The following is an 11,584-nucleotide window of genomic DNA, read 5'->3' as shown; positions in this document are numbered from 1 at the left end:
TTGTGATTCCGAATCTCTGTACCCTCTCCAGCATATAACATGACCCCCCCCCACCACCACCTAAACTGACATCACTGAAGCGTGCCATCGGTCGCTTGATCACTGTGTGTGGGAGCTTGCTGTGTACAAATTGGCACTGACTCGACATTACTAAGCTGAGGGGAAAAAAAAGCTTCCCATTGGCCCGCGGGGGTTTTCTGGAGGGAGGAGCCGCTTAAATCTTTCAATAACTACGAGTTTTCCTGACCCTCGGTACCATTCTGCTCGACCTGTCGCTCAGAACTCAAGTTTCAAAGTCCAGCGAATCGTCGCGAATAAGCCGACACATGCGAAGTGCCTTGCGCGGGTTGTCGCCCACCTCCCGGTTCTCAGCCAGCGGGAGCCCAGGAGCCCACCGAAGCGCCGCTGCGTGTGCAGACTCCGGGCGAGGGACCGGTTGCATGGGACTGTTTGCGTCTCCCTCATGTGTTTCGCTTTCTGTTTCCTTCTCTCGCCAACCATAATTTTTTTAAAGGCGTGCCTGCTCTCTGCACAAGAAAAACTGCCTTTTTACATAAATACACATCGATATATATATTTTTTTCACAAGCCCCCCTTCTGGCGTAGAGAGTGGTGATAGTGAATCCGTTCCGTGACTCCCATAGAAAACATGCCACTCCAACAGCCGGAATTCAGCTGTCGCTACTAACTGGATCTTCGTGAAGGAGAGTGCGAATAACATCACCAAGATTCCTTATGAAGGAGGCAAATGTAAGTGAAATGCAAGATCAGCCCTGTTATGTCCTGGGGAAACAGGTCTCTCCCGCTTGGATTCAGTCCCAGCGAGGGAGGGGGAGAAAAAAAGGATAGAGGGAGAAACGATTTCAGTGTTGGTGAACACCACATGCGTTGCGTGATTTGTGTGTGTGTGTGTGTGGAGCCTCTATAACTGAGAATCCTGCCTTGTTATTAATTTATTTCACGTTTTTAGTCTTAATTTCAAGAACGTGAGGGGGTTGGGCGGGGAGAGCGCGCAGATCCGGAGACGATTTCTCTCTCTTTCTGTTTCTCGCATATGCGGACATGCTGCTGTAGTTAAAGCAAATGCAAAACCCAGCACGTTCTGTGTCGCGTGAAGCGGATTCTGCAAGCTCGCGCATTATTATTGGAGAAGTGTCATTTCTGTTGGTATGTGTAGCAGAAGTGTAACGTGGCAGAGGGATTAAACTCGGAGGCACGCAGGAACTGTCGGTATCCTCAAAAAGAGTTCTCAAGCCAGTCCGGAACTGTCTACCGGCTCTTACTGTGTGCAGGTTGGGTTAATTTGTATTTAATTTTAAATAAACTTCAGCGAGTAGTTATCATGCCACTATCAAGGGGTTTAAAAAGCGGAAAGCGATCACAATAGGGATGCAAGCATTAGCACATGAGATTCTGCCGATGCTGGAAACCCAGAGGCACACGCACAAAATGCTGGAGGAATTCGGCAGGTCGGTCAGCATCTGTGGAGAGGAATAATCAGCCGGTATTTCGGGCCAAAACCCTTTACCGGGACTGGGAAGAAAAGGGCCGGAAGAGAGGATGTGAATGGGGAAGGGGAGGAAGGAGTACAAGTTGGCAGGTGATGGGTGCCAGTTTCCCGGGAAGGACACATGGCTACCGTAGTGAGTTTGATCGAAGAATCAGAGAGCATCGGAGATCAGCAACAGGGGAGCAGTGAGAGGGGGTCTCACTGAACTCGCATTGAAGAGAGTTTAACTGCTCCAGGGTAGGCATACCGCGAAGAGATTCCACAGTAGAGCACCAAGTCATAAACACAAGGCATTCTGGAGATGCTGGAAATCCAAAGCAACGCGCACAGAATGCTGGAGGAACTCGGCAGGTCAGTCAGCATCAATGGAGATGAATAAACCCGCCGAGACCCTTCATCAGATCTGGAAAGGAAAGGGGAAGATACCAGAATAAGAAGATTGGGGGGGGGGGAGTACAAGGTTGAAAATGATAGGTGAAACTGGGTGGGTGTTAAAATGCAACCCTAGAACTCAGTGTATACATATTGTATATCCCATCATAAATCGTGGTTTGGTATCCGTATAAAATTGTTATGGGGTTTGGAGTTGGTGATTTCCTATGGCCAGTTTGTCCAGAACTGATTTCTTACTGCCTTAAAATAAAGGGTCAGATGACAGATGTGTCGTACAGGGACTGGTGAATCTTTGGAATTCTGTGCCTAAGGACAATATGTCAACATAATACAACATTTTCCACATCACCTCCCAGCGTGATATTTTATTCCCCCTCCCCTACCCACCTATCATAGGGGTTCGTAACGTGGACCCCTTGCTTAATGCAGTTAGCTCCTGGCATAAAACACATAGGGAACCCCTGACCTATCACCTTCTACTTGTACTCCTTTCCCTCTCCCCACCTTCTTATTGTGGCATCTTCCCCCTGCCTTTCCAGTCCTGATGAAGGGTCTCAGCCCAAAATGTCGGCTGTTTATTCATTTCCCTGGATGCTGCCTGAACTGCTAAGTTCCTCCAACATTTTGTGTGTGTTCCTTTAGATTTCTAGCGTCTGCAGAATCTCTTGTGTTTACCAAATCGCAGGAAGGATTTTAAAAAGCTGGAGAGGATGTAAAAAAATTCATGAGGACCGGAAGGCTTTAATTATGAGGAGAGACTGGATAGGCTGGGACTTTTTCACTGGAATAATGGAGTGATGGATCTTTACCGAGGTTTTATAATCATGAGGGACTTAGATAAGGTAGATCAGGGGTTCCCAACCTTTTTTATGCCATGGACCCCTGCCATTAACCAAGCGGTCTGTGGACCCCATGTTGGGAACCCTTGATGTAGCTGATCAGTCCTTTCCCTAGGGTTAGGGAGTCTAAGATTAGAGAGCAGAAGGGAAGAATCCCAGGAATAAAAGGGTTAACGTCTGAGAATGTTTGATAGCCCCGGGCCTGTGCTCGCTGGAGTTTAGAAGAATGAGGGGGGGGGAAATCTCATTTAAACCTGTTGAATATTGAAAGGCCGAGATAGAGTGGACATGGAGAGGATGTTTCATACAGAGGGGGAGTCTAGGACCAGAGGGCACAGCCTCAGAGTACAAGGGCATTCCTTTAGAACAGAGGTTCTTTAGCCAGTGGGTGATAAATCTGTGGAATTCATTGCCACAGAGAGCTGTGGAGGCCAAGCCATCAGGTATATTTAAGGTGGAGGTTTATGAGGGGAAGGCAGGAGATACGGGCTGATGATGGAATGGCGGAATAGAGTCGACAGGCCAAAAGGCCCAATTCTGCTCCTGTGTCTTACGGTCTGGTGGACTGAAAGGTGGGCACACAGTCAATCTGCTGGAGGAGCTCAGTGAGTTGAGAAGCATCTGTAGGGTGAAAGGAATTTTGTTTTTTCTCACTTCATCCCAAATATCAGCAAAGTTTTAAAGGGAATCTGATGGGCAAGTTTTTTACACAGAGAGTGGTACAGTGGGTAGGAGTGGGTAGGAAGGGCTAGCTGCCAGAAGAAATAGTGGTATAATTTCCCAGGACAGAAATAGCTAATTTAAGAGGGCCAAATTTAAAGGTAATTGGAGGAATGTTTAGAGGGATGTCAGAGGTATTTTTTTTTATTTAAAGATACAGTGCAGAATAGGTCCTTCTGGCTTAATAAGCCTCACTGCCCAGCAACCCACCTATTTAACACTTAAATCGCAGGACAACTTACAGTGACCAATTAGCCCCTGATAACTGGCACGCTTTTGGAATGTGGGAGGAAACCTACGCGTTGATTGGGAGGGTGTACAATCTCCTTACAGACGATGCCAGAATTGAGCCCCGAGGTCCGCGGCTGTAACAAGGTCACACTAAATTCTTTACACAAAGAGTGCTGGGTGCGTGGAACGCACTACCGGGGTGGTGATAGAGGCAGATACAACAGGGTCATTTAAGAAACTCTTCGATGGGCACATGGATGATAGAAAAATGGAGGGCTGTGTGCACGGGAAGGGTTGGATTAAAAAGTCCATAAGACATGGGAGCACATTTGGGCCATACAGCCCCTGCATATATTCCATGATCCAATCATGGCTAGTTTATTATCCCTCTCATGAGAACATAAGAAATAGGAGCAGGAGTAGGCCATCCATCGAGCCTGCCCCGCCATTCAATAAGATCATGGCTGATCTGTCCATAAACTCAGCTCCATCTACCTGCCTTTTCCCCATAACCTGTAATTCCCCTACTATGTAAAAACCTATCTGTTTCTTAAATATATTCAGTGAAGAAGCCTCAACTGCTTCTCTGTTCCCCTGCCATCTCCCCATAATCTTTGATGCCCTTACTAATCAGGTTGGCACAATATCATAGGCTAAGGGGCCTGTACTGTGGAGTAGTGTTCTCATTTTAATTACAGCATTTGAAAGGCATTTAGGCAGGTACGTGGATTGGAAAGTTTTCAAGGGATATAGGCCAAATGCAGGTAAATGGGACCAGCTCGAGAAGGCAACTTGGTCAGCATGGATGGGTTAGGCTGAAGGGCCTGTTTTTGAGCTGTATAACTCGCTAACAGATTGGTGGAGTTTTAGATGCCAAGAGAATGTGGAATTGATGGAAAAAAGTGAGTCTGGGGTAAAGGGAAGGTCATGATCTTTCTGAATGAGGAAGCAAATACAAGGAGGCTAATTGACTCTCACTCTCACAACGCTCAAGGAATTCAGCAGGTCAGGCAGTACTGATTGTGGGGAATAATCAGTCGATGTTTCAGGTCGAGGCCCTTCGTCTAGACTGAAGAGGAAAGGGGAAGAATCCAGAAAGAGAAGGTGGGGGGTGGGGAAAGTGTACAAGCTGACAAATGATACTTAAGGGGGAAGGTGGAAGGGTGGGATAGTATACTGGCACTCCCTCCCTAACAGCAAGATATTTGCTGATAGGTAGCTGGTTCTACCTTCTTCCCCACTTTCCTTCCAGTCCTGATGTTCTTTATTCTGTTTTGCAGCCTGACTTTAGTTCCGGCTTCTAACTCTATAATAGATCAAGCTCCTTTATGATGGAGAGGTGCCAAAAAAAATCACAGTTTTACAAAGTGTTTAATAGTGGCCATTAGTTTCTAGCTGAGTCAGAGACGGAGCTATGTTTAAATGAATATTGGTCAGGAGTCAGGAAGAAACCAGACTCTCAGTGTAGCTGCAAAGCATTCTCAATGGCCCATTCACAATAATTCTATGGAATTTGTCTTATGACTAGTGATGGAGTTTTCCACCAACTTAGACAATTGTGTTCCGTTCTGGTCACCTCATTATAGGAAGGATGTGGAAGTTTCGGAGAGGGTTCAGAGGAGATTTACCAGGATGCAGGCAACGCATGCAAAATGCTGAAAGAACTCAGCAAGTCAGGTTAGCATTAATGGAGGGGAATAAACAATTGATGTTTCAGGTCAAGACCCTTGATTGACGCTTGAAGGACGAATAAAGGTCGATGCTTTGTTCCCCTCTGTTGATTTTGCCTGGCCTGCTGAATTCCTCCAGCATTTTGTGCATGTTGCTCCAGATGTTCAGCATCTGCAGAATCTCTCGTGTTTATGACAAGGGGCTGAATGACCTACTCTTACATTCAAAATCCTAAACAGACGATGACTCAGAAAGGTGACATCCATCATTAAGGACTCCCACCTCCCAAGACCTGCCCTCTTCTCATTGCTACCACCAGCGCAGAAACACACTTTCAGCATTTCAGGAACAGCTTCTTCCCGTCCACCATCAGATTTCAGAATGGACAATGAACCCATGAACACTACCTCAGTGTTTCTGCTCAAGTCTTGCACTACATGTTTTTTAAAATATTTATGGTACATTTTTATGCAATACACTGTACTGCTGCCACAAAACAACAAAAATTTCATGACATCAGTAATAATAAATCTGATTTTGATACGTGTTTAGAAGCAATTCAAAGATTTTATTTATTATGGTCCATAGGAGCTGTATTAGCTTTGGAGATTGTGTTATTAATTAGGACTGTTTTCCTGTTTGGTCAGATTAAGCAGACATCAGCAATAAATAATTGTAGTTGTTGTCATCCCTCTCATCCAGTGGATGACTGCAGAACCAGCAATGATATTAATCCTGCCGAAGGATTTCGGCCTGAAACGTTGACTGTACTTTTTTCCATAGATGCTGCCTGGCCTGCTGAGTTCCTCCAGCATTTTGTGTGTGTTGCAATGATATTAATTCTTAGCCACCCTCTGAGCTTGTCCTAGTAAGTCAGACATTTGCACCATTGTCACTACGTGGAACAGAACAAAGGATACAAGTGGATAAACTACACTAAATTAAGCTGAGGATTGAATTCAGAAACGACACCATCACTCCTGGACTTTGGAAGTTGGCCTGGTCCTTTCCATAAAGATTAGTTTTATTTGTCACATATACATTGAAACATACAGTGAAATGCATCTTTGCATCAGCAGCCAACACAGTCCAAGGATTGTGCTGCTGGGCAGCTCGTGTGTGTGACCATGTTTCTGGCACCAACATAACAAGCCCACAACTCCCTAACTTACTAACTCTAACCTATACAGTTCTTTGCAATATGGGAGGAAACCGAGGCGCCTGGAGGAAACCCACATGGTCCTGGGGAGAACATATAAACTTCTTCCAACCAGAACGGGAATTGAACCCTAATCTTCCAATCTGTGGCACTGTAAAGTGTTACACTACCATGCATACAGTATCTATATCTACACCCCCTAATATCTGTATTGGGTGGGCAGCCAATACAGATACAGATATAATACAGATATTGTATCCACAGGCTACTGAACAGCTGGATGTGGTTATGACCTGAGTCATGCCACATAGACAGTGTGTCAGAAGCCTCCACCACAATGTCTGTGTTTTTCCAGTCTCACCAACAGGACAAATGCACTCGAGGTGCAAGTACTCTGGCATAGAGGAGGGAGACAGGAGCTTTGGGATCACTGCTGCCATTGGGAAGGAGGCACAGGAGCCTTAGGTCCCACACTGCCAGGTTCAGGAACAGTTACTACCCCTCACCAGTCAAGTTCCTGAACCAGCATGGATAACTTCATTCACCTCAACACTGAACAGATTCCACAAGACATGTTCTCAATATTATTTATTTAATTATTATTATTATTTTTCTTTTATACTTGCACTGTTGTCTTCATTTGCACATTGGTTGTAAGTCTTTGTGTGTAGTTTTTCATTGACTCTATTGGATATCATTGTTTTTTCCTGCAAGAAAGTAAATCTCAAGCTTGTATATGGTGATATATACGTACTTTGGTAATAAATTTACTTGGAACGTTCAAGTTCACACTTGGACTCCCGACTCCAGGAAGTTTCGTGGTTTCAACTCGAACATAGAGAAGGAAACACCTCAATTGTCTCTCAGCATCAGTTGGTGACTCAGTCAATGCTTCTTTGTGCTGAGTACTATTTGTAAGAAATAATGAAAGTATCAAGGGAAAAGAACTTCAATGTCTCTCACCAAGAAAGGCTCCAACCAACACCACTCTCTGAGCTGGCCAAGTTCTGAAGGACATGGTTGTCAAGTTGAACTTCAGACTAAGATGACCATGAAGAAGCTTTATCTGGTCCTCACCATTGTACCAGGTGCATTGTACACCCACGTCTGACAGCTTTGGTAGGAGTGACCATTGCACAGTCTTTGTGAAGATAACATCCTGCCTTCACACACAGCATGCCCTCCATGATATGTGACACTGCCATCAAGTCCAGTGGAATAGAATCAAGATAGCTAAGGCTCAAAATTATTGGAGGAATTCTGTGGGTCAGGCAGCTCCCATGGAGGGAAATGGACAGTTGACATTTTGAGTCGAGACCATTCATCTGGTCTCAGAGTGATTGTCCATTTCCTTCCACTGATTCTGCCAGACACACTGAGTTCCTCCAGCATTTTGTTTGTTGCCCCAGATTATAGTATCTGCTAGACGCTGTGAACCATCAGCAGACGTGGGAGTGTACACCAGCACCACACTCAGTAACCTTGTGGTCTCTGTTTCTCTCACTCCACCGTCACCATCAAACTAGGGGTCGATGAGGAAAACAGAAAACCATGCTGAGAGCAGCTGCAGGGCTGAAAATGAGGTGCTGACCTGGCAGCGATGCACAAAGGGTTAAAATTGTACTAACCGGAAACAGCACTAAGTGCTCCCGTAGCCAGTGGTGTAGTGGTCACAAAAGGTAGTGAACAATTTAAACTGAAGTTGTTAGAACATCGCCTTTCTCAAAGACAGTGGAACCCAGAGTGGTAACAGGACCCCTCACTCCAGATATAAGAATATTTACCTTCCTCAAAGGTTGACATAGAAATACTATCCCCACTAAGACTGTTAAAACCATTATTCACTAAAATGTCATCTACAGGGACACTAATTCACTTTCAACACGAATAACATCACCAGAATGTGAATTAACCTCAACATTGTCAACAACAGATGTAGCATTACTATCAACAGGCTCACGTCGCTCTTTGTTTTTCCTTTAATTGGGCCAAATCTGCAGTACGTCTTTTATCTGAGACTCGCTCGTCAGTCTTGGAGCCAAGTTCGCTGCCAGATAAAACATTATAATGCTTTTCTGAACAGTGAAATACTCCCCCAAGACCAAGAGCAAGGCCACTTCCTCCTCTGTCCTTGCTGGCTGAATGCTGAGGTTGGTATTGGAGTTGGTTTATTATTGTCACATGACATGATCGAATGGTGGTGCAGAATCAATGGGCCAAAGTACTTAATTCTTCCCCTATGCCTGATAGCTTGATGTACTGAGATACAGTGAAAAGCTTGTCTTGACTACTATTCATACAAGTTAGATCATTCCACACTACATTGAGGTGGAATAAGATAAAACAGTAACAGTGCAGAATAAAATGTAAAAGCTACAGAGCAAGTTCTGTCTAGCTGAATGATAGAGTGGAAGATCATAACAAGGTAGATTGTGAGGTCCAGTCCATCTTATCATACCCCGAGTGCAGTATGTAGGAGCAAGGTGAAATCACCTGGATTTGGTGTTCAAAATAATGGGCAATTTATTAAAATCGGGTGCTCACTGGGAGACCAGCCTAAGCTAACCTACCTGAATATGAATTTGATGCAGTTTTTACATTCTCAATTCATGAGATTACCAGTAAAACTTCATTTTCATATTAAATTGGTGGCTACAGGAAGACTTAATTAAGTGACAGACTAGGCCCTGACTACAGAATAAAATTATCCAGGTCTGGTAGTAAATCCAATTTTTAATTACAACAATGGGTGTGTGCTGCAATGTAGTTCCTGAGACTTGGGTGTTGTCACTGCTGCATTCCATGTCTCTACTTTTGTCTGCAGTTTCTTGTCACAATATTCACACAATCCACATCCCTGTTGACTAGATATTAGCATACATTGTTACTTCCCCTCCAACATGTAGGTGATCCATCTCTCGGTGCAGTTTGCACACTCTCACGTTGTCTGTTGATATCTTCCTGGGTGCTCCTGCTTCCTCCTGCATCCAAAGATGAGGGGATGCAATATTGGATCTCCTGTTAGGAAACGAGTTAGGACAAGTGACAGAAGTCTGTGTACGGGAGCACTTTGGTTCCAGTGATCATAACACCATTAGTTTCAACTTGATCATGGACAAGGATAGATCTGGTCCTAGGATTGAGGTTCTTAACTGGAAGAAGGCCAAATTTGAAGAAATGAGAAAGGATCTAAAAAGCGTGGATTGGGACAGGTTGTTCTCTGGCAAGGATATGATCGGTAGGTGGGAAGCCTTCAAAGGAGAAATTTTGAGAGTGCAGAATTTGTATGTTCCTGTCAGGATTAAAGGCAAAGTGAATAGGAATAAGGGACCTTGGTTCTCAAGGGATATTGCAACTCTGATAAAGAAGAAGAGGGAGTTGTATGACATGTATAGGAAGCAGGGAGTAAATAAAGTGCTTGAGGAGTATAAGAAGTGCAAGAAAATACTTAAGAAAGAAATCAGGAGGGCTAAAAGAAGACATGAGGTTGCCTTGGCAGTCAAAGTGAAGGATAATCCAAAGAGCTTTTACAGGTATATTAAGAGCAAAAGGATTGTAAGGGATAAAATTGGTCCTCTTGAAGATCAGAGTGGTCGGCTATGTGCGGAACCAAAGGAAATGGGGGAGATCTTAAATAGGTTTTTTGCGTCTGTATTTACTAAGGAAACTGGCATGAAGTCTATGGAATTAAGGGAAACAAGTAGTGAGATCATGGAAACTGTACAGATCGAAAAGGAGGAGGTCTTTGCTGTCTTGAGGAAAATTAAAGTGGACAAATCCCCGGGACCTGACAGGGTGTTCCCTCGGACCTTGAAGGAGACTAGTGTTGAAATTGCAGGGGCCCTGGCAGAAATATTTAAAATGTCGATGTCTACGGGTGAGGTGCCGGAGGATTGGAGAGTGGCTCATGTTGTTCCGTTGTTTAAAAAAGGATGGAAAAGTAATCCGGGAAATTATAGGCCGGTAAGTTTAACGTCGGTAGTAGGTAAGTTATTGGAGGGAGTACTAAGAGACAGAATCTACAAGCATTTGGATAGACTGGGACTTATTAGGGAGAGTCAAGACGGCTTTGTGCGTGGTAGGTCATGTTTGACCAATCTATTGGAGTTTTTTGAGGAGGTTACCAGGAAGGTGGATGAAGGGAAGGCAGTGGATATTGTCTACATGGACTTCAGTAAGGCCTTTGACAAGGTCCCGCATGGGAGGTTAGTTAGGAAAATTCAGTCGCTAGGTATACATGGAGAGGTGGTAAATTGGATTAGACATTGGCTCAATGGAAGAAGCCAGAGAGTGGTGGTAGAGAATGGCTTCTCCGGCTAGTGGTGTGCCACAGGGATCAGTGCTGGGTCCATTGTTATTTGTCATCTATATCAATGATCTGGATGATAATGTGGTAAATTGGATCAGCAAATTTGCTGATGATACAAAGATTGGAGGTGTAGCAGACAGTGAGGAAATTTTTCAGAGCCTGCAGAGGGACTTGGACCAGCTGGAAAAATGGGCTGAAAAATGGCAGATGGAGTTTAATACAGACAAGTGTGAGGTATTGCATGTTGGAAGGACAAACCAAGGTAGAACATACAGGGTTAATGGTAAGGCACTGAGGAGTGCAGTGAAACAGAGGGATCTGGGAATATAGATACAAAATTCCCTAAAAGTGGCATCACAGGTAGATAGGGTCGTAAAGAGAGCTTTTGGTACATTGGCCTTTATTAATCAAAGTATTGAGTATAAGAGCTGGAATGTTATGATGAGGTTGTATAAGGCATTGGTGAGGCCGAATCTGGAGTATTGTGTTCAGTTTTGGTCACCAAATTACAGGAAGGATATAAATAAGGTTGAAAGAGTGCAGAGAAGGTTTACAAGGATGTTGCCGGGACTTGAGAAACTGAGTTACAGAGAAAGGTTGAATAGGTTAGGACTTTATTCCCTGGAGCATAGAAGAATGAGGGGAGATTTGATAGAGGTATATAAAATTATAATGGGTATTGATAGAGTGAATGCAAGCAGGCTTTTTCCACTGAGGCAAGGGGAGAAAAAAACCAGAGGACATGGGTTAAG

The 11,584-nt window shown here is 44.3% G+C and overlaps 1 protein-coding gene across 3 annotated transcripts in view; it reads left to right on the top strand.

The window, feature by feature from the left end:
- The first annotated feature begins 217 nt into the window (after window positions 1–217).
- Window positions 218–11,584, top strand: part of kitlga (kit ligand a) — a 137,330-nt gene continuing 125,963 nt past the window's right edge. The window contains exon 1 of one of the 3 annotated variants that reach the window (XM_063058370.1): window positions 218–750. In XM_063058370.1, the coding sequence (XP_062914440.1) occupies window positions 736–750 (15 nt within the window). In that variant the 5' untranslated portion in view covers window positions 218–735. The remainder of the gene's footprint in view (window positions 751–11,584) is intronic. The other 2 variants (XM_063058369.1, XM_063058371.1) reach the window with 2 other exon arrangements.

This window comes from Mobula hypostoma, chromosome 9 (genome assembly GCF_963921235.1).
Source record: "Mobula hypostoma chromosome 9, sMobHyp1.1, whole genome shotgun sequence".
Taxonomy (NCBI): domain Eukaryota; kingdom Metazoa; phylum Chordata; class Chondrichthyes; order Myliobatiformes; family Myliobatidae; genus Mobula; species Mobula hypostoma.
The sequence above is the reverse complement of the archived record's forward strand: the minus strand, read 5'-3'. Positions and strand labels throughout refer to the sequence as shown.